General features: G+C 32.9%; 1 protein-coding gene and 1 long non-coding RNA gene across 2 annotated transcripts; one reads left to right on the top strand and one right to left on the bottom strand.

Annotated features, from left to right (window-relative positions):
* The first annotated feature begins 2,250 nt into the window (after nucleotides 1-2,250).
* LOC108363350 (uncharacterized) lies at nucleotides 2,251-19,984 on the top strand. The gene is made up of 3 exons (XR_001847610.1): nucleotides 2,251-2,371; nucleotides 14,153-14,158; nucleotides 19,973-19,984. It is a non-coding gene; the product is annotated as an uncharacterized LOC108363350 (long non-coding RNA).
* On the bottom strand, nucleotides 17,334-24,180 carry LOC108363349 (putative nuclease HARBI1). Its single transcript, XM_017616691.1, has 3 exons — nucleotides 23,974-24,180; nucleotides 23,634-23,920; nucleotides 17,334-17,698 (listed from the first exon to the last, which is right to left on the bottom strand). Exons 1-3 carry the CDS (start codon nucleotides 24,177-24,179, stop codon nucleotides 17,532-17,534), a joined length of 660 nt encoding a protein of 219 aa, XP_017472180.1. The 5' UTR covers nucleotide 24,180; the 3' UTR covers nucleotides 17,334-17,531.
* Between the last annotated feature and the right edge of the window lie 9 nt (nucleotides 24,181-24,189).

Genomic DNA, 24,189 nt, shown 5'->3' with positions numbered 1-24,189 from the left:
TAGTTATTATGTACATGTCCCAGAGTTGAATCTTTATGGAGTGTTTGCATTTTTTTTTTAACTATTTTACGTGACATGTTTTACCTTTGGATTTCTTAACCTTATTCCAAGATTTTTTAGTGGCTGCTAAATTTGTGTAAAATAAATGGATTTTTACGAAAATATTTACATTTGTTTCTTTTTTCACATTTCTAAATGCCGTGCCAGTATTCCCCAGAGGTATAAACAATATAATGGTTTGTTTATTATGTGTTTTTAAAAGTGTGCCAGTTAGGCACATTGCGCCCGAAATTGACAGTCACCATATGGCGCCTGCCGTAGGGTTAAAATTGTTATAACTTGGCTCTCAGAGGGCCTAGAGGCTTTTTTCTACCTTAGCTCAAATTAAAGGTTTGAATTGCATTTATTGTTCGAGGGATATAAACAGTGTTGCCATTTTAGCCGTTTTCCGGCTAGATTTAGCCGGTTACGATAGCAAACAGCCGGAGAAAATTCGGTTTAGCCGGCAGCCGATTTGTTAGCCGTTTTGCAAAAAAAAATTAGCCGGTATTAGCCGATTTTGCTATTTGCTATTCGCCTTATTTTATTAAAATTCAAATATACAAGTTTTTATTTTTACAAATTTAGTGATCCATAATCTATTAGAAATGGCTAGTCTTATCCCTGAGAAAATTTTCATGTCGGGCTGTGTTATATAAAATTGAAAAACAATTTTTCTAACCCGAAAAGACTTCAGATAGTGAGCCGATTTCAATATTTTTTTTTTTTTGTTTTAAGCGAGTGACCCAATTACATATAAACTGGGACGCGCCATTTTAGCTGATTAGAAAGTTACACATTGTGCAGAATTTTCATAATTTTTACACAAAGTCTAAAATCTGGATGTAGTATATGGTTTTTGTTAAGTAATGAGCTACATATTCGTAAAAAATAATAAACATTAAATAAACTAAAGAAAAATAGGCGAAACTTGCTTCAATTTTTGTTAAGAATGTCTTAATTTAAGTGTGAAGTTTTACGCGCAACACTTAGAAAATAATAGCACAAATTTCGATGTGGAGCAAAACTCTCTGGGGAGACAATACCTGTGAAGAAAAGCATCATGGTGCAAATATACTTTATTTTTGTTATCATTGTTATTTCCGAGTAGGTGGCCTTCTGCCGCACTAGAAGAAATATCCCCATCAGTCCAACTCCGGTTACGCCATCCACAGTATTTTTGCACAAAATCCACCGCCATCATTTTAACTCGACCTCCTTCCTGTTCCTGTTCGTCGTCGAACTGCACGTATTACGTACCCTATCCTCGGAAAAGTAAAGAACTTTATTTTCGAATCTTTTCTCAGGTGTACCGAATTCTAGCAGTTTGGAAACGCGCAACACTTAATATTTTCATCCAACTTCACTAACTTAATTTTTTTTTACTTTTACAAGAATCAAAATTTTGTCTACTAGTGAATCTGGTGGCATGATTTTAGTTAAATGTCATAAACTTGTTAAAAGTTCGGCAACAACAACGAATGTTAATAAATTAAACTACCTTCTGTGTTTGTATCATGGCGTTTTCTTTTCTCGAAATAATGTTGCTCTGTTTTCCTCAGCACTTTCACAACTTTCGTGTTCATTTCTCAATATACTGGCCTCCGCCTAAGCAAAAGTGCCATACTTTTTGCTAATATAGTCATTTTGCGGGACAAAAACCAACCTACTGCAAATGTTACAATATTTATAAGGAGGCAAAATTGTTTAATAGAAAAGAAAATGCCATAAGTTTGTAATTTATCTCTGTTTTTATATTTAAGTAATATAAACATGACTTCTGATGTAAAGCTTAGCTACGTATAATGACAGTTTCCTTTGTTAAACAAAATTAAAGTGGTGTACAGCTTAGCTACGAATAATCTTTGTTAACCAAAAAAAATTTAATGGATTTACTAGTCTTTCTAATTGTAATTTACGTATTAAAAAAAAGTGAATACTAGTTGAAACATTTTAGCCGTTTTTAGCCGTTTTTTGTCCAATCTAGCCGGTCACCCCAAAAAGTTCTGGCAACACTGGATATAAAATGGAGTGAAGGATGCACAGCTGCATGCGAATAGAAAAAAATGCAATGAATAATGCATTTTTTAAATTAAAGTGTTAAATTTGTTTTCGAATTTTGAATAGTGGAATCGAGCTGCTCCTCTCAAAATCTATAATACTAGTATAATAAAAAATACATAAATTTTTTGTTTTGGAATAAATCCCGTGGATTTTGCATGTTTTTCGAAGAATACTACTTTTGATCAATTTTTTAAGGTCAAGGGGTAACTGTGGCTCAATGGTCACAATTGAAAGGGATTTACTTTAGCTTTCAAAACCATTATGTTTCGTATCAAAATGCTGCCGCTACGATTATTTCGCATGCAGTGTTCATAAAGCCGCACAGCGGGCTTGTCCCCTATTCCCCCCTAGAAATTTGAAATTCTTAAAACTAAATAAACAAACATATCTGGCAAACAATATCACTTTGAAATGGGAGTGCTATTTATGTGACAGATAGTGTTTGTTAATATTAGCTTAAATATGACTTTAGAGTTATTTATCTTTAAACATGTATTAAATCTGTATTAAAAATTAAAATAAATAAATCATAATTCAGCTTGATCAAAACCATGTTTAATTTAACTATTGCCCTATTGCAATTTTTTAAACAAATCCAGGTAAGATCAAACCCAAATAGTTTGAGTATAATAAATAACTCATTGTTCAAATAAAATAAAATCGCATTCGATTTAACTATTGCCCTGTTTAATTTTTTTTAAACAAATCCAGGTAAAATCTAGCTCATCTTGGTTAAACATGATGAAAGGCCGATAGTTCAATCTTAATAAAATCTTATTAAATTTAACTATTCCCCTGTTTGAAAATTTTGAACGAGTCCCTATAAACGACATTGGTATCATAAATATGCTTCATTTCAAATATTTTAAATCTATTATTATTATTCATTTCAAAAATATTCATGGTAGTATTAAGCATATTCGTATTTCAAATTTTCAAACAAACATTTGCTAAAAATAAACAAAATACCGTTTGGCGCAAATCATATGTGTTTTTGTTTGAAACAAATATGATATGGTTTATGTTTTTTCTCAGTGTATATGCTCGATGAAATTACTAAGAAAAAAGTTTGCATTACAAAAAACGTGGCAACCCTCATGGTAAATATATCTGGATTAAAATGCTCAAAAATACCTTTCATTTGATATCCATATTAAATTGCTTTAGGTAAAAAATAGGTGGCAGCTCTATTCAAAAATATTTCTCAGTTGGGTTTTGATTTGATACCCAAGATGTTGTTTTATTTGTAACAAATTGAAAATACAAAATGCATTGAAAAATTGTAAATACAATAAGAATAAGGAGCAAAAGTTCTCGCAAATTCTGGATCAGCTGCCGATAATAAGTCTAAAAAAATCTGTCCATACAAATATAGGACAGCCTAATAATAGAGAACGGCCGAACATCGATTTTTAGAGCCGAACCGAACATTTTCAAGGTTTGAAATAAAAAATAATCAATGAATTTTTTTAAGTCAGGTTTAATAAAATAGGTACATTGGTTTAAATGACCCTCCATTTTAGTTTATAATGCAAAAATACCCTATTTGTAAAGTTAACAACAAAAAACTTTATTTTTAATATTCGAAATTGAATAACTTTATGTTATAATAGCCTATCTGCATTTTCACCTTACAACAGATTTTGTCTATCAGTATAAAGCTGACCTTCAGCACTGAGCAATTGCTCACTAGACACACTTATTGGAGGAGCAGACAAATACTATAAAACAATGTTTAATTTTTTTTTTCACCAGTACTCAAAGATATTTAAATTTCTTGGCATCAGATGTTCATTAAAAATGCGTCCAATTTGTTATTTAATGAATGTTTAATATGAATTTAAAACATTCGTTTTGCTGCCGCCAATAATATTCATATATTTTTGCGAGAATAAAAAAGTTCATTTTTGATTTGATTCTGCAATTTTTAAAATGAAAATGAACGCAGGGTTACATATCCAAATAGAAACATTAAAACTAAAACTTTGTACAACTTTTAAATAAAAAAAAAAATTACAAACGTTCGACTAAAGCTCGGTTTTTTTGGCCGAAGCCGAAGCGAAACCGAATCAAACTTTGATGGCCGAAGTTCGGTCGTTCTCTACCTGTTACATATGTATGTTTGTATGTATATAACAAGATGCCCAGAATGAAAAGAAAAGTCGATTAAGCTTAATATGTTTGTCTTTTTAAAGCATAAACCGACGGCAGCGTTGATCCGGATCAACTCGTTAATTCGGAATTATCTCGGGAACTAACTGCAGTTGATCCAGATTAAGTCCTAGAGTTAATTCCCAAACTTAACTCGGATCAAGGGAATTTTCGATGACAACACTGGCCAAAACTCAGAGAGCGTAGAATACAGAGAAAATGCAAAATTAGCATGGACATATACCTTTTCATCGGTAATGCAATCACCATACTAATTCAAATAGGAATCCAATTAAAATGAATAAAGGTATCCACATACCTACGCGATTATGTCGCAACGAATCCGCACCGTTTTGATACAGACGTTACTGCTTCGAAAGCGTAAGAACGCACACATCTGTGCGATTTTATCGCAGTGAAATCTGTCAATTTATAGACAAAAAAAAATATTTTTCAATAAAAATAAAATTCTTAACTTTTCTACATCAAATATGTTTTGTTTCTTTTACGTTAAATTTTGTTTTAATATTGTAAAATCCTTCTATTGACGTTTTTCGTTTTCAAAATGCGGCAGTCTGCGACTTCGGCACGACGAAAAGAAGAACTGTGCATGTTCGAATAAATCGCTGCAGCAAAATCGTATAAGTGTGTGGTTCCTCATTTCAAACTATGGTCGGCATTGTTGTAATTTTTGTCGGAATAGATTCGCACCGACAGAATCGCATAGGTGTGTGGATACCTTAAGAACCTATTTGGGTGACTGCATTACCGACGACACGGTGGATGTCTATGCTAGTTTTGCAGTTCCTTTTTGTCCTACGCTAACTGAGCAAATAAAGCAACTGATTCCTTCATCTGCGGTAGCTGAGTAGTGAGAGCTGCGTACTACAAGCCTGTAGGTCCCAGGTTCGATCCTCGGTTGGAGCGATCGCCAAAAAAATTTTGTTTTTATTATTTCTTTTATTTTTCTAAATTTTATTTGATGTATATATTTAATTGTTTTTTACTTTATTTTCGTTTGTTTTACCTTATTTCACATTTTTATTTTATTATTAATAATTTAAATTTTTAGAGTTTAATTTTACTAAAAAGTCAAAAACAACTAACTAAAAACAACTTTAAAATATAAAATATAGAAGTTATAATTGAATCAATAAAAAAAATTAGATGAATATTCTACTGGCCGTGGGATTCGAACCTACGACCTCGCGGCTCGTTAATCCGCATTCTGCCGTCTGTCAAGGCACAATTTTGATCACATCAATTGCGGCGTTAATCCGGATCAACGTTGCCGTCTGTCTATACTTTTAGTGTATAGAATAACTTCAGAAAAAACGTACATATGTTTATCGATGAGATTTGGTGCAAAGTAGGCCCAAAACTCGTCAAAAAATTTGAAGTTTAGCTCTAACGATGGAAATTTGAATCGCGGATGAGTTCCAACCCTTAATTCAGAGTGTTTAAAATACAAAGAAAAATAGTATGTATATGTTTTTGTGTTCTCTTTATTAAAATCAAATGATCACAGACTTGATAGAATTAAAGGGTTGTCTTTAGTTATCTATCAGGTATCAGGTGAAATGAGATACAAATATTTATCACTCCCATTTTTAAAACTCAAAACCTGAAACAATAAAACCGAACAACTTTTTACGCCAAACTTTTAATTCATAAACTGACAATATGGAAAAGAGCGAATCTAGAAAAATATATGAGAAACAACTGAACAAGGGGCGTATCAAATTTAGAGCATAAATACAATTATTTAATGAGTTTATCAACGATTAAGACTACTGATTGATAAAGCTAGATGAGCAAAAGAGACAAAACGCCAGCGTGAGGTAAATATTTAGGCGAAAAAAACTGAGATCTATGAAAGATAAATTTAGTTGAAGAGCGCTCTTTCATTTTTAAATCACCAAAAAAAGGAAACCAACATTGATTGAGGAGTTTTTGGGAACTTTTCTTAAAGTACACTACTCAAAAAAATTAAGGTGTTTTAAAAAAAGTAAATCAAAGTCAAATAAGCAGGCTACCTGATCTATATTATTTTTATATTATATTTTTGCGCTATCTCTTAGGATGATCGCACGAGAACTGTAGCCAATAAATCTCAAAATTAGAGTCTTACAGCCGCACTCAGAAACAATCATTAAATTAGCTCTAACGGGCACTTAACTAATGATCGTTAAATCTGTTAATTAATGTTTCCTCTCAGAGTTCAAAGATAAGGGCTAATAAAATTAGGTATGGCCCCAGTTGCGTCCGTTTTTTTGGGCCATCACTCAATTCTTTTGTTCAGTATGAAATCAAAAAACTTTTGGCAAATAAAATTAATCTTTTGGCAAATAAATTTAATCTTTTGACAAATAAAATTAATCTTTTGGCAAATAAATTAAATCTTTTGGCAAATAAATTTATCCTTTTGGCAAATAAAATTAATCTTTTGGCAAATAAATTTGATCTTTTGGCAAATAAAATTAAACTCTACTATAGTACTAAACAGTGTTTGAAAAGGTAAAAAATACATCAAAAAGCTGCTCTTGCAGGTCGATCAAGTAGTTTTTGAGAAAGTCCGGTACATACACAATATAAATTCAAGGCCGTATTTAAATGAAGTATCAGTTTATTTGAAAATAGATTTGATTTTAGACAGTACTACATATTTTGAAATTGTGGAAATTATCAATGTTCAAAATTTAAAAAATTAAGAGAAATATGTGTTTTTTTTTATTTTACCCCATAAAAATCCCAACATGCCAAGTCCGTAAATAGATTATTAAATACTATTTTAAGGCCTATATATCCTCTTCTCAGATGACATTCGTTCTTTGAAATCGAGTCAAAAATAGTCATTCAAAAACTCATAAATCTACAAAGCTGTATTTTTTAATCTAAATCGACACATCACGACCTCTAAATGACCTTTAAAATATCTATAAAAATAGGCAATAATATATCTCATAAAAACGAATAAAATTAGGGGTAGGGTATTGAAATTTCCAAAAAAAAAACATTTTCGATGAGCACCCTAATGTACATATGTGCGTATGCACATAAATAATTGTTTTTGTAGCTGTGTTTGAAAATATATTAAGGGAGTTCAAGATTTGTAGCATTTTAGATATTTTTTATCCCATTTGGCCATAATGCGTGGTTTGGTTGAAATAAAGTGCGCCAAATTGTTTGACGAATATTTGAGACCATGCTGTGACAGAACTGTTTGAAAGTGAGCAGTCAAATCAACAGAACAGAAAAACCAAAAAAGACTTTTCAGCTATCCTAGAGGTTAACTCTTGATATTGGCGCAGTAAAGCTAAGCGTCAAAAGTTAAAAAAAAAATGCTTTCCTAGCACAGCAACAGCAGTTTTTAATGTATTTTTTACTCTTTCAAACACTGTTTAGTACTATAGTAGAGTTTAATTTTATTTGCCAAAAGATTAAATTTATTTGCCAAAAGATTAATTTTATTTGCCAAAAGATTAAATTTATTTGCCAAAAGATTAATTTTATTTGCCAAAAGATTAAATTTATTTGCCAAAAGATTAATTTTATTTGCCAAAAGATTAAATTTATTTGCCAAAAGATTAATTTTATTTGCCAAAAGATTAAATTTATTTGCCAAAAGATTAATTTTATTTGCCAAAAGATTAAATTTATTTGCCAAAAGATTAATTTTATTTGCCAAAAGATTAAATTTATTTGCCAAAAGATTAATTTTATTTGCCAAAAGATTAAATTTATTTGCCAAAAGATTAATTTTATTTGCCAAAAGTTTAAATTTATTTGCCAAAAGATTAAATTTATTTGCCAAAAGATTAATTTTATTTGCCAAAAGATTAAATTTATTTGCCAAAAGATTAATTTTATTTGCCAAAAGTTTAACTTAATGTGTCAATGCTATATATCGTTTTGCGCACACTACCTTAACCGTCGCAGTGGCCCAGTGAATATAGCACTGGCGTACCATTCGAGAAATCCTAGTACGAGTTCTAGTGTAGAAAATTTTATTTTTCCCTTTTTTTATTTATTATTTTTTGTTGTTAAATTTTTGCAAACATATTATATTTAATTTTTTGCTTTTTTAATTTAAATTCTTTTGATTTGAGTAGTCCACTTGCAAACAGCGTTATGTGATTTTATAATAGTAAGCCATAAATTAAAAAAAACGTCTACAACAACAAGTAACATCCAAATTGTATATTTCTTTTTATTATCTGAAAATTTGGATAAATAAGAGTCGAATAACATTAAAAATCAAAATCGCAGTGTGGTAGTTTTTGCAAATTTTTTATATAGAAATTAAATATACCGAGTTTTGAAACAGTAAGTTTTATATAGCCAGCTTTTTTAAGCCTTTCGCGTTCTCTATTCCATGAAGGTTGTTCTGCTTCTTTTTTAAGACGTCTTCCACTAGTCACCGAAACTATCAGGTTTCGTTGCAGTTTTCTAAGTTCATCAGAAGATGGAGACTTTTGAACTTGTATAAATACGTACAAAAAATATTATAGCGACTTTTGAAAGTGTATATATACATACAGTAAGTATTATAGCGACTTTTGCTAGAGTAGCTAACATTTGATGCTATTTTTTTTAGAATATATAAGGATTTTGCACTGTATTGTTAGTGAACATGAAACTACTTTAAATACTGGTACGTTAACCACCAAAACCTAAAAATCGAAAAAATTTACATAGCGCACTTTGCAAGTGGACTACTCATTTGTAGATTTTATTATTTTTAAGAGGAAACAAATTTTTTAAATTTAATTTAATTTCCAGAAACTGTTTGCAAAACGACAAAAAAACTAACAAGCCAATTCTGGCTTCTGTCTTTCATTTCACCACAGTCTTTCGAAAGACACAAGACTTTCTATTTAGGGATGAAACGATACCATGCAGGTATCCATACTTTTATTTGGAAGTAGTATCAAAAGAAAGAATCGATACCTGAAAAATATCCGATCTTAAGTATCGGTATTTACTCATATCGATACTTTGGGCTATGAAGGTATTCCTTTTGAACTAAATAGTAAAATTTTGTTTTTTATCCAAAACTATATGTTTTATGATGAATGGCATTTAAAATAGACAATTCATTGGAAAAGATTTCAAGAAAGTTAATCTCGTTTAAGAAAAAAATTTCTCATAAAATATTTCTGGGAAAAAGTTTTCTTCTGTTGTACTTCCTAGGAATAGATGTTTTTCCAAAGATTTTAGTGAAGTGTATTTGTACTATTATGTACAAAAATTATGAGCGAAAGATTTAATACGATGGAGATATTTCCTTATTACTTCATCTGGTAGAGTTTGAAATGCAATCGGAAGTGTGAAGAGTACAGAAACGAAATGTGACGGATGAAATTTTACTAAAAGAAATTCTTGAAAGCATTTAAAATATGAAAGATCTTCTAGTTCTCTTTATGCCAAACTCATTTAGTCCTTTTATTTTTCACGCCAACCATCGAGTCTCCCGTAGACCCTTGGGGGTCTACCTGGACCATTTTGGGAAACACTGGTTTAGATGGAAGCGACCCAGGTTCTGCCTGAAAAATAAATAAATTTTTGATTTAAGACACTATGCGACAAAATCAAACTGGTTGGCTCGGTACTGATTAAGGGCCGGTTGTTCAATGTTATCACTACTTGCCGGATAAACACCATTATCGACGATTTCGACATCATGCATATAACATGTGATCGATAAAGCAGTCGTTGTATCTAACCGGAGCTTCTAAACTAAATGCAAGTGATAGTTTTAGATCTCAGTAATACTACCAGTGTTGCCACAAATTTTTTTTGTTTTTTACCAAAATCACCAGAAAAAGTTGCCAAATTCAACCAAAAATCACCAAACTTATTTTATGTGCTGAACTATACATACATATATCTGTACATATATCTGGAGACAAGACGCTTTTCAGGCAATCAGCGCTCCATTAAGCTATAATTTTTATATCTGCGTAAGCGCTGAAAGCTACAACACCAGAAATGTTTGATGAGGGTTTCAAACCAAATTTTGGCCGAAGAAACAAATTTGTCGATTGCATTTCGTTTTATGGGCGTGGTACTGCCCTATGCCTCGGAATAGTATATTTTGCATTTGGATATACATCTCCATCCATACAAAGCAACAGGTCACAAAACAACAGAAGGCATATGATCATTCAGTGTCATTGTCATGGATACCGTTCATTGCTACAGAGGATTATCAGGCGCATAATTTTCCATATATTGGATGTCATTTGGCCACTGAGATCCTCCCAATTGGCACCATTGGACTTTTTTAAATATGAGACTACTCGGATGGTGGTATATATGCGAATAAACATCACCATTTGGAGCACTTTAAAGTAAATAAATAAATAAATAAATTTGTCCATACATACATACATATGTACATATGTCAACAAGTAGGGATGCAACCAGTGTTGCCGCTTTAGTCCTTTGGTGGCTAGATTTAGCTACCACATACTTTTTTTAGCCACATAAATTTAGAATTGCCCCTAGCCCTTTTTTAGCCCTTTGGGAGAATTTACTTATACTTGGCATGAAAAAGTTGTATATGCTTAATTTGATCAATTTTTTTTTCATTTATGTAAGAGATGAATTTTTAAACTAAGAAAGACTGATATATATACATATAGCTTAAAATAGATAAGTTTACGGCCCTTAATATGCTTAATTTGTTAAATGGCCCATCAAGTCGATTGACTGTGTATGTTCTTGTGGTGTGATTGTACCAGCTGCTGGTGTCGTGAGTGGTGAAATTAGCTCAATTTCCTAATAAAAAGTATTTTGGCGGAAATTTCTTGCACTATATTAGTCAAAGCCGTGTTTGCGGAAGATTAGGTTTACGATATTGCAGTGGTGAATGAAAAAAAACAATGTTTAACAAAATGGTAGAAAAATTATGAAATTTCGGCTCTAATCATTTCGATCTTTCCTCGACCTCATTTGTAAAGAATGCATGCTGGTAAGTTATATGCTTCGAGCCTGATGGTACAATCACTTGATGGAGCCAGCAAGCTGGTTTCGTATATTTCCCCTTTTATACAAAAAGGTTTTTGGTTGGTTAAAATATTTGCTTTTTTCCAGAGTTCGTTGTTTTTCTATACCATTGTTTATTGAAAATGTTTGCGTGTATACTTATATATGTATATGTAAGTAAAAAAATTTAGCTACCATTTTTAGCCACAACGACTTTTTTTAGCTCTTTTTAAGCCCTTTTTTTAAAGGAATTTGGCTACTACTAAAAATTATTCGCGGCAACACTGGATGCAACATCGCTCTTAAAAATATCGATGTTTGAAAACATCGATGTTCCCACAACAGATATCTATGTTAAAAAACATCGGCTATAAAAACGATACATCGATGTTTTACCAATGTTTTAATTTCTCATCTACTACTACCCGAAATAAAATGTAGCCTGAAATATTTTTTAAACTCGAAAGAACTAGATCCGCGACAAACCATAACTTAATACAAAACATTTTTATCTTCATTTTGAGCTTTTTTGTCTGAGTTTTTACAAAAATCCGCTAAAAAATCGCCTTGATTTTTAACAAATTAGTTTTGCTGACGGGGTTTTGCACTTTTTACCATATAAATGTAAATTTCTTGTAGGATTAAATGCGAAAGACCTTTTGCAAACAAAATTAAAAAAAAATAAAAAATCAACGCCAGTTATTCAAAATGAAAGGTTTCGGCTCACACATAGACATAGTTAAGTCCCCTACTGATTACCGTAGCTTTCTGAACGAGAACATATCGTCGATGTTTTTTCAAAACCGCCCATCGACCAATTGCAAAACCACCTATCTTACGGCAATCAAATTTTACAGGAGAGCAAAAAATAAACAGTGGTTTCTAATGCCTTCAAGCCTTGATGGGCGGTATTTTATCTAGCTATTTTACAAATCGGTTGTTTTAGTAACGATTTTAAAATTTGTATGCATAAATCTCGATGCCTGGAGTTCAGGGTTACCCAATCTAATTTTTGCTATAATGGCGAATTAGGCGGTTTTGCAACTGGTCGAGGGGGTTTTGCAAAAACATCGACGATATGTACATATTTACATAGAACTCTACTCATATGGTTGCCGGGCTACACGAGAATTTTGATGGCAATTGCAAAGCTGATGCACTGACAAGGAAATATAGGACTCGGTAGATATAGCAATAGTCACTTTCAAGTAGTTTGTTAGATATCACACCATTATAGAACCAAGGAAGGCTGGACCAACTGTTCGCCTTGCGAAACTTTCAGGATTACTCGTTATTTATATGAAAGGAAACGCTTACGGGCCACTTCCTAATGTCAAATCAGATCCTGTATTAACCTATGTGACATGTAGGACCGAATAGAAAAGTTATCAAAATGAAAAATAAATTACCAAATTTGATAAGTACAGATAAAAATTACCAATTTTAGTTAAAAATTACCAAAGTGGCAACGGTGAATACTACGCTAATGGTTTTTTTTCGAGTTTAGCTCAAATAAGGAAGATATCTTTAATTGAATCCTTGCACCCGATTTATTGTTTAATTAAGTTAAGCTCTTGAAAAATATTCTTAGAAAATACGTATATAAGGGTTTTTTGGTACGCGGAATTCATTTTTGAAGCTCATTTATTATTACCATTGAGCTAGATGGCGCAGTGGGGCCATTTTATTGAATTTCATCGAGTTTTTTCAAATAAATACTCAAATTAGAGGTCTTTATTAAAAAATTCAGCCGCTATGTGATTTCAAACACCAATAATAATTTAAGCAGAAATTCATTTATTTATTGTATTTCGTTTTATTCTTTCGTATACTTTTCTTCAAACTTGCCTTCTTTTTTGCCTTTTATTTTGATTTTCAAAATCATTATCATGTGAATAATTTACAAAGTTATGGCTTGTATTTACGTCATCAGCTGTAGGTAGGGTGGCCAGATATTATAGTGACATTATCAGTACACTTGGGATCAAAAATCAGTACAAAGCCATAAAAATCAGTTCATTTTTAAGCGTATTTTTTATTATTAACAATATAACAACCAAATAACAGCCCATTAATTTAACAAAAAAATAACGAATAGACATTTAAATACATATAGTATTATCAATATAAAAATTCATTACTTTAAAACAAATCGAAGGTATACGTATGTATGTACAGCTCACGAAAATAGTAGTAAAATGTATTGACAGGTTTTGAAAATTTTTTCTTTCTTTACTTAATTTATATTTTTGTTATTATATTTAATTCTATAACAAAAGACAAGTGAGTTGAAGTCTCAAACTTTCTAGAAAATTTATAAAAGTTGAGAAAATTAAAAAAATTTGTAGCCCATTCAGTTTTAGTAGAAGACGAGCTCGAGTCAGAATCTGATTGCATATTTTAAGCTACAAATTTAAAACATATTTAGTTGGTGTGCTTATNAGAGCTCGAGTCAGAATCTGATTCCATATTTTAAGCTACAAATTTAAAACATATTTAGTTGGTGTGCTTATTAAATACAACATTCACATTCAAAGCTACATATATCGTATCCAAGAGTCGGTAGTTTGCACCTTTTCCAAATTTTTAGAACTTACATTGCACCGTAGCAGTAGTCGTCTTAAGTTTGACATACTGACAGCCGATTTCTCAGTGGATGTTTAATTATAATCAAAACATTATCTCTTATTGTCATCTTCTCAGTGTACTTAATATATGATTAACTCACCACCACCTTTCATAAGATTTATTAATGGCGAAACCAGCTTTTCCTGTAAATCCTGTAAAACCTGCAAATCGTGAAGTTGGGTTGGGTTGAATCCAAACGGTTTGTTATTTTGCGAAATCCTAGGAAACGAAACAATTGCAAGCTGACACCTTTTTAATAATGCTTTCAATCTGCTCACAGGTATGAGTTGTCAAAAACCATTGTTTTGAACATGTAAACCTCAAGCAAATGTCAATTACACCAATTTACAAAAGTATTTATTAAATGTAAAAATCAGTACAAACTCAAAAAATCCGTAGATTTTGCGTACTGATTTCGGGCTCTTAAAAATCAGTACAATAGAAAAAAATCAGCACATGTACTGATTAAATCAGCGCATCTGGCCACCCTAGCTGTAGCCATTATCCATCAACAAATATCCAAAAATAATGTTGATGTTTTTTTCACAACCAACCATTTTTTAATTAAAACACCAAAGAAAGTGATAAATTGCTGTTATCGAAAATCCATCAATGAAATAATTCCTCAAAATAGTTGTGCCAGAGATTTTCAGACTAAAACCTTTAGAACCAGGGCTGCCAACTTGGCTCAAACCGTGCCATTTTGGGCCCTATTTTACTCCAATTGGCACTTAATTTTTGAATTTGGCACAAAGTGCCAAAATGGCACTTTTTAAAAATAGTAATATTTAAATACATTTTTGTTAAATCCTTTGCGTGTACTTATTTCTCTCAACTAAAATTTTCTGAGTTCTATAACGTATACAACTGGTTTAACTTACTTTGGCATTGAAATTTGTTTCAAGAATGTGTTTCTAATTCTAATAGAGAGACTTGCACTTCGGCACCTTTATTTTTCTATTTGGCACTTTTTTGTCCTCAATATGGAACTTCATAGCTAAGTATAGTTGGGAGCCCTGTTTTGATCTGTCAAATAGTAAAATTACATTCTCAAGCATGATTCAATAATACAAGGTTCTGTAATTTGTGACAGCTAAAATTTGATACTCCTTTATCCAGATTTGTATTTTGGAAATAGGAGAAAGGGGAAGAATGTGATCGCCTTTTGCGAAAACGGTCGTAGAAAGGTTCTACTAAAAGTACGCAAAGTATACAATTAGAAGTAAAATGTGTATTATTTATTCTATGCAAATTTGCAATATATTTGGTGTTTTAATGGAAATACTAAACAATACATAAATATGTGCATTTTTGATTTAAATTATTCATCATTTCCTGGAACCGACCGTTCAGCTAAGCAAAAAGGAAAACTGCAGATCAATAGAACTTTTTATGCTCATTTCAACCATGCCAAAAATATTTGGCGCAAGTAAAAAAATCAAGACGTTCTAGAACGTTAAAGTTCAGTTTTTAAATTTTTTAAATATTAATATCTTACGAAGATAACTAATTTGTCTTTCAGCTGGTGTACATAGTTTATAGCTGCTTGTTTTTTAAACCAAAACCACTAAGAGGTCTATTCTGCACGTTACCAAAGATTTTGTAACCGGAAAATTGTATTACCAAAAAATGTTACTAGTTNTCAAGTGAGAGTAATAAAACAGTTATGACGATGATTTTGATAATCGAAATAAAAAGCAAAGAAAAAAAGGTTCGACAAAAATGGTAGATAAAAGAATAAAACAAAATACTGAATTTTTTAAGACTACTATAATTTTAGTATTTATTTGAAAAGCCTCAATGAAATTTAATAAAATTGGTCTCCAGCGCAAGGATTCAATCAAGGATATCTTCCTTATTTGAGCTAAACTCGAAAAAAGCCATTAACGTAGTATTATTGACACTTAAAACTATCACTTGCATTTTGTTTTACTCAATACCGATTTGAGCTGTGAGATATATATAAAACGTAAAAGAATTAAAAAAAATTTTATTTTTTTTTTTGGAAAAGGTTCCAGCAAACTTACTTTGTATGCAGATAAAAAATATACGTAGCCCTCATTTCCTTTGAGATACGAATTAAATTCCACTAGATCGACCATTACGACTACTGTGCAGTGGTGTATTTTCCTCATCAAAGTTATACATTAAGGGCCAATTTCAAATGAATATTTAAACGGCATTTTGGATTGTTATTTAAATGCCATTTAACTTTCGTGTTTTCAGATCACCTTTATTTAAATAAGAAAAGCATGTGGCACCACTGTGCTTTTTTCTTGAAGTTGGTTGCTATGAACATATGTTTTCCGGCAAAAACATAAACAGAGATTCGCAGTTCGAGTTTTTACTTTGAAAATATTGGATGATTAGTTATACAAAAATCAAAACGATTTAATAGAAGTGAGTGCAACTGGAAATAATAATAGGTACTCTGTAGTCAAATGAACTAGTTGTAAACTACCCCACAACTAGTATGAATCGCATGCCCAACTAGTCATCCAACTATCTTTTTTCCATGCAATCAACTGGGATTTTTAACATGGGGATGTCCTACGAAATGGCAATTGTCAGATTTCGGCCAGAAATATACCAGTCTTATACTAGTTCAGAATAGACAGAAAAATACTAGTCTAATTATGGACCAAAACCACTACTTTGGGAGTCAAAAAATAAAATGAATTCATGAATATACAATAAAAAACAGTTAAGTACACTTTTTTATTTTACATATTTTTATTTAGCAGCCTTAGAATTGCCAATAATTATTGTTAATTTTTTTGAGTAATAATTAAAAGAAAAAATAAATACATAGATATTTCAATTTCCAATATCCAATACTCCTCATTTTCAGAATATCAACGAATTTACTAAACTCAGTAAATTCAACAGACGACTTCTCGGTAACAAATAAAAATTTTTTAAAGCTTTAAAATGAATTTTGAAGGGGAGGAGTAGTGCAGATCAAATGTGCCCAAAAACCGTAATTTTTGTACTTTTAGGTGAGAATATCCCGAAAACCTGACGTGATCTGGGGTCAGATTCGAATTCAGCACGTCAAAGACCTTCGGAAAAGTATAGTCCGATTCTTGGTTAAAAAACTTTGTTGGCCTGTGTAATTCAAGCAGTTATTAAATATTCTTCATTTTTGTCCATAGTTTGGCTTATTGATTGATAATAGAAATTAATCAAATAATTATATTAATCGTGTAATAAACAAAATAAAAAATAATTGAAAATGATCAAAAATAACAAAATAACAGGTCTGGTATAATTGAATACGTACTCAATTTAACGGTTTACGATATACCCAAATAAAAGTTATATTATTTTGTGTACTTTATTGTATTAAACTGTCGAAGTCAAATAATACAGGGTATGAATTACTTGGTACAAGTCTGGTCATTTTCGAACTAGTTCGGTTTCTGTTAGGAAATTCTAGTTGTAAACTAGTATTTTTCCTGACTAGTTTGGGATTTCACTGCAGGGTGCTAGCAAATGTTTTGGTGCATGGCATTAAAAAAAGTGAAACATGGTTTTGTGTTCGTTTTGCGTTATGAGCTGGAGCAGGTTCCTTTTGAAATCATCGCAGAAGCTGGTGGTGGTCACGTTGAATCCTCGGAACGAGTTCGGACGCATGTCGTAACGACTGAGCTCACACCCTATCGTTTTGTGTATGGAAGATTCTTCCAAAGTGAAAATTTCCTCGGCCGCAAACAAAGTTCTCTCTGACCGTTTATCGCGTGCTGGCGAAGCAAACTTTTCGGGTACGATTTAGTTATTTTGCACAATGATTTTGGGTTGTGGTGTCCAAGCGCGTGACCCGAATCTAAAAAATTTAACATACACGTGTATTTAAAGAATTAAACTTTCATTTCAAATAAAGATAGAAAATTTCTAAGTACTAGTTTATTGATAAATTCGGTTTGAAGTATGCACTTTTTTGTAAATTTCGATGTGGGTTCTGCGCAAAAAAAACTGTGGATGGCGTAGCCGGAGTTATATGCACACAAAATTTTGTATGTATGTATATCGTTGACAACACAGAAAGGAGAATTGTATTTAGTAAGAGTTATAATTCCAAAGCGCGGCCGATGGATGGCATAACCCGAGTTTACATTTCCCATGTCGAAATGCTATTTTTAGCCAATTTTCAAATGGCCCCGGCGGAGGGTTGAGTGGTCAGAGAGAGGGGAAGGATGACTTCTCTAATTTTGGACTGTGGTCATTGTACAAATAACTAAAAATTTCCTAAGTTTTCGATTATGACTATTGTTTCTGTTTCAAGGATTCCGCAAGTAAGTGCCCATAATAACCCTTATATGCGCAGAAACCCAAGTCACGTGGCTGTCTTTGCTGACATATATATGATATGATTTTCTGCTCGAGCAGCGTATTTCAAGTTACAATACATAAAATCTTGGTTGATTTTCAAGGGCCAAGATCTAAATATTTCACCTATTTCGTAGCTGCAGGCCAATTGCGATAACACAATACCGGAGCAAACCGTATTCCAAGAGGGCAACCAACTTACATATGAATCTTTAATCACGGGAACTTTGCATAAAATTCACTTTTCAAATAGCAATTAACTAAGAGTGGGTAAGGTTCACTAATTACTGAGAATAGGAGCCTTCATGTCATGTACCGAAAGGATTTGCTAGTACAAAGTATATATATTATATATAAACTTATAATTTTTTATTGTGCGACAGGTTTTCAGTGAAATAATAAATGGATACGCCACGAACAAAAAATTTTTCGCCTGACGAAATAAAATTGTTGCTGGACATAATTGCAAAACAAAAAGGCGTTATTGAATGCAAGAAAACGTACAGAACAAGCTCAGAACAAAAGGATAGAGCGTGGATAGTAATAGAGAGGGAGTTCAACGCGTCTTCTACTGGCAATCCGAGAAACTCAAAGACCTTAAGAACAAAATATTTCAATATAAAGGCTGACTTTAAGAAAAGATCAGCTACAGAAAAGCGGCCCTCTACGGAACTGGTGGTGGTCCTTTTCAAAAATCTCAATCCAATGAGTACGACGACCAATTGAGAGAAATCGTTCCGGAAAAACAAATAGACGGAAATCCGTCGCATTACGACAGCGATTGCTTCATCGAAAAAATAGAGCTTATGGACAATGAAGAGTGTCTGGAGTCTGGACAGTCTGCTGAGGCTGGAGCCGATCTTGGTAAGCACATTCATATTTCTATAAACACATGAATCATTATCATAACAGTTTTTTTTTCAACTTGCAGAACTTGAACGGGAATACGAATCGTGGTCCAAATATACACCTTCCGACCTAAAAAAACAAAAAAACGAAAAATTAAAATTTAAAAAAAATCTTCGCAATCTAGCTGGACGAAGTTGGCGCAAGTCAAAGCAAAATGGACCGAAGAAAAGCTACGAACGGAGGCGGAATCTATAAAAATCGAGCACGAATTACGAGTGGGTCACATGCAAGAAATGCATGAAATAAAAAAAAAATATCTCGCAGAGAAGCATGAGTTGGAAATGAGCATCATTTCGCAAACTCTGATGTAAGGGTGCTTATTTTTAATTCATGGTTTCTTTCGTTTATTTAATGTTTATTATTTTTTATAAGTCTAGCTGGTTATACAACAACTACTACTAAAACTACTTATGTACAAAAACTATTCTGACTAAAAACTTTGAAATTTTGGTGAAACTTTGCAGACCTTAAATAATTTTTGTACATCTTCTTCTTCTTATTTGGCACTACAACCGTTTGTCGGTTTGGGCCGAGACCAAAAAGCTTTTCCAATTGCTTCTTTCCTGCGCGAATTTGCGCCAGTTGGTTATCCCGAGCGCAGACAGGTCCTTCTGCACTTGGTCCTTCCAATGCGTTCGTGGGCGCCCTTGCTTTCGTTGTCCACCCATGGGTGCGGAGTCGAAGGATCTTTTCACCGGAGAGTCGTCATCCATGCGTACAACATGTCCAAGCCAACGCAATCGCTGTATTTTTATGCGCTTAACTATGTCCATGTCGTTAAAAAGCTCATACAGTTCCTCATTCCATCTTCTCCGATATCCGCCATCCACGAAAACAGGGCCGTAGATTTTGCGTAGAATAGTTCTCTCGAAAGCCCCCAAAGCCTTCTCATCTTTGTTCGACATCGTCCAAGATTCTGGGCCATATAAAAGGACGGACATGATGAGAGATTTGTAGAGCGTGAGTTTCGTTCGTCGAGAGAGGGCTCTGCTTTTCAATTGCCTACCGAGCCCAAAGTAGCACCTGTTGGCAAGAGTTATTCTTCGCTTGATCTCCAGGCTGACGTTGTTGGTGGTGTTTATGCTGGATCCTAGGTAGACAAAGTCCTTCACTACTTCAAAGTTATATCTGCCAACAGTGACGTGTGTCCCGTAGCGCGTGGACTGTTTATATGTTGCCAGGAGGTACTTTGTCTTTCCCTCGTTCACCGCTAGACCAACCTCTTTAGCTTTGAGAGGTTGTGCTCAACGTCACTCTACATAGCCGTATTAGTTTTGCGGGGATCCCAAATTTGGACATGGCGTCGTACAGGCAGCTCCTCTTCGTGCTTCGTATACAATATTAAGAAGGCTTATTCCGCGATAATTGGCGCAAACGGCGGGATCTCCCTTCTTGTGGATTGAGCAAAGTACACTGAGATTCCATTCTTCGGGCATGTATTCATCAGACCAAATTCTGCTTAAAAGCTTTTTGTACATAAGTAATTTTAAATGTGAATTTATATGGTGTTTATTGTATAACCAGCTAAACTTTTATAAAAAATAAACACTAAATAAATACAAATAGTCAAAACTGGTCATAATATCCCATTCCTATTATTTTGTGCACAAATGCATATGTACATACGGTGATTACATTGACTTATGTTTTGGATATTCGAAATGTTTTTCATGGTAATTTTTGTAATAAAACATAGGCCATTGTACAACATCGATATTCGAAATGCTTTTCATGTAATTTTTTATTAAAACAGGTAATTTGGAGAATATCGAATACCGAAAACAAAAGTCAATGCAAAATATTTATGTAAGTCACTGTATATCGACGACGCAATCGTTATCGTAATGCAGGTATATTGGATTTAGAATTTTGGTATTGGCTACCACCGCACAGTGGTCAATAAATGGAATTTAATGTTCATAATTCACTGGAGCCTTCATTTCTCAACCGATTTGATTAATTATTTTTTTAAATGAAAGCTAATAAAATTTGCAAGTTGTTTGTATTAAATTTTTTAGTGCAAAGTGCATAAATTGCGCCAATTTTGAAGAAGACCGATTCTCCTGTTCCAGCTAATAAAAGTTTCATAATAAAAACTAGTTAAAAAAATTTTAGGGTTCTCCTAAAACAAAAAATAAATTAAAAAGTAATAATTTGAAATGTTATAAAAAATGCTACCAAAAGTATTTTTTTTTGTTTTTAGTTTTTATAAAAATTTTGGGTATGCAGTTTTATAGTTTACTAAATTTTAGTATAATAACGTGCAAGTTGCAAGTCGCTAAGAGTTCGCGTCTAGTCTAATCAAATCGGTTGAGAAATGAAGGCTCCAGTGAATTATGAACATTAAATCCCATTTATTGACCACAGTGCACCGGGCCCATAAAGGGCTCGCTTTTCGCTAGCTGTTAGTTAGCGAGGTTAGCTTTTAAATCGAGATATTTGTTCATGAATTCTTTGAGTTTTTTTTGTGGCCAATAGAAGAAACGTCAAATCCACTTTCTATTTTAGTCCTTTTGTTCTTTACTTTATGAAATTATATTATCGTTTCTAATGTGCCTTATGCAAATGTTAGAAATATTTGCAAACTGAATTTACTGCATTGTACCTAACACGGAACTAACTTCATTTTTTTATTTAAAGTTAAGTGTTTGTTTTAAAATGTCTTTGTTTTTATTTAATATTTTTATATTTAACTTTTTCTTTGTTTTTTTTCTTTTCGACAATGAAGAAACCATGGATACACACCAGTTCACTTTAATAAGAGCATTTTGTTTCTTCAAGATGCGAGCTTATATTTGGACTTGAGGGCATCGGAGAAGCTTCATTTTAATATAATTTTGAAGAACAATTAATTTCTAAGAAAATACCTTGATTACTTGGATTATTGTACCGCTTTTTATCAACACATGAAAAATTTGCTTATTTTTATTCAGTGGTTTTAACACAAGGATACGACCTGACTGATTTGAAAGATTTTAAGTACAAAGTTAATAAGTTAGCTTTGCACACCTGGATGCTATGTGTACTTGTGGCACAGCAGATGGAACTGTCCAATATTCGCAACCACTCCTGATTGCTAGTTGCAAGTAAGGTTGCGCAAGCTGCACATTTCAATCTGCAATACTTTAATAATAAAAGATACTGAGGCTTTGTATTTACGCATTTTGGTACGCATGGATTTTTCATGTAGGTTAATAAAAAGCGGAATTAAAAAGAAATACTCAAGTATTCGTCGAATATGGTATTTCTTCATGAGATTAAAATGAAGCTTCTCCGAGGGCTAAAAGGCCAGATATAGCATCGGGCCGCCAAGAAAATATTGCCTGTCCAAGTGAATCGAGGTGTACGTGCACATAGTCACAGAATTATATACACAGGGTTGTTTTTAATATTCATAGTATTTTTCATGTTAAATCTTTTTCGCTAATTTGTTATATAAATATGGTTCATATAATAACAAAGACCATAAAAGGCTATGTGATTTTTGACCATTTTCTAAATTTCGTACAAAGCCTGGAACTTGGACTTGTTTTTGTTATTATGTGAACCATATTTATATAACAAATTAACGAAAAAGATTTAACATGAAAAATATTATGAATATTACAAAAACACTGGTTGCATACCTACATATCGTTACCTTAATATAGAAAGGCCCCAACTCATACAGTCGCTGAAATGCAAAAAAGCCGTAACTGACTAAAATTTTTTATTTCTTAAAATGGTTTGGGGACACATAATTCGATGAAATACATTATAATCAATCGAAGCGGGCATTTCGGATTTTTGCTTAGTTACGGCTTTTTGTATTTCAGCGACATTGTGAGATAGGGCCTTTCTATATTAAGGTAACGATATGTATGTGAGTCGGTGTATTTACAAATTTTGGAAATAACTATTAACTAATTCTCTTCTAATGTTACTCTTGGTATGGGTAATGGAAACGGATGGCATGTGTAAAACATCTTGAATATGATCGCGGATTTCTGCTGAAATAGGTGGAGCACTTATTTCATTTATTTGATTGCAGATGTTGTGCAAAACTGCTGTTGCCACAATAAAACTTTCTACCCGCTTGGTATTCAGCCTAATACCCAGCGAAAGAACAGGAAACCTTCGTTTCCACACGCCATAAGACCGTTCCACATAGTTCCTCGTTCGAATTCGCGATTCATTGTATAGCGATTCTGAAGGAGTACGAACGTTGGATAACGGAGTCATTATCCACTGATTACACGGATAACCGCTATCTGCAACTACCAAATTGGCCATCTTCAAAGCGACTGTAGATGTGCGAATTTCGCAAGATTGTGGCATCGTGTGTGGAACCAGGCCATCGAGCTACTATATCTAATATATTCAAGTCGCTGTCACATAACGTCTGAACGTTATATGAGAAAAACCCTTTTCTGTTGCGATATAACTCTGCATCATTACCTTCTATAAAAATTACATATATATTTATGCATAAATGTAAATATATACTGACATTTTTATATTTGTTTTTAACTTCTTGCTCTAACCTGGGGATATTATTTTTACGTGTGTGCAGTCCAAAGCCGCAAGTACGCGCGGAAATCTGGCCATCAAATAAAATTTTTGTTGCACCTGCCTTTGCCCTTCTGCAGTTGGGGGAAACGCAATGAACTCTTCTCGCCTCAGAGCTATTTGGTGAGAAACCAATCTTATTACTCGGGAGGCAGTACTGGGAGAAACTCCCATTAAGTCCCCTCCGGTCCTTTGCATGCAGCCCGTGGCATAAAACCGCAAATTCAGCAGAAGCATTTCCTCGGGGGTTAGAGCACTATTCCTTGAATAAAATTAAATTAGAAGCAGCACACAACTTTTTTAAATCTGGCTTACCATGTTATTTTGTGTTGTATTTGCTCCCCTATCATCCGTAGCACCATCCATGCTGCCGCTTTACTTATTCGAAACCTGTCTCGGAAGTTCTTATCATCGAAGTTTCCGAAACGACTAGGCGCATCTCTTATAGTCCGTGTACGTCGGGCTATTATCACGCGCTCTAAAATTTCACACTCCGTATCGCTTTGATCACTTGAATCCATTTTGCAAATT

Source organism: Rhagoletis zephyria, unplaced genomic scaffold (genome assembly GCF_001687245.7).
Source record: "Rhagoletis zephyria isolate East Lansing unplaced genomic scaffold, Rhagoletis_zephyria_1.1 Rzeph_scaffold_01252, whole genome shotgun sequence".
Taxonomy (NCBI): domain Eukaryota; kingdom Metazoa; phylum Arthropoda; class Insecta; order Diptera; family Tephritidae; genus Rhagoletis; species Rhagoletis zephyria.
The sequence above is the reverse complement of the archived record's forward strand: the minus strand, read 5'-3'. Positions and strand labels throughout refer to the sequence as shown.

What these genes read in the sequence shown, in the direction of transcription:
- LOC108363349 (XM_017616691.1), bottom strand. Translation starts at nt 24,179, where the DNA reads ATGGATTCAAGTGATCAAAGCGATACGGAGTGTGAAATTTTAGAGCGC. An exon ending in ATACAACACAAAATAACATG is followed by an intron (nt 23,921 to 23,973) that starts GTAAGCCAGATT and finishes ATTTTATTCAAG; the next exon opens with GAATAGTGCTCTAACCCCCG. An exon ending in CGTAAAAATAATATCCCCAG is followed by an intron (nt 17,699 to 23,633) that starts GTTAGAGCAAGA and finishes TAAATTTTTTAG; the next exon opens with ATTCGGGTCACGCGCTTGGA.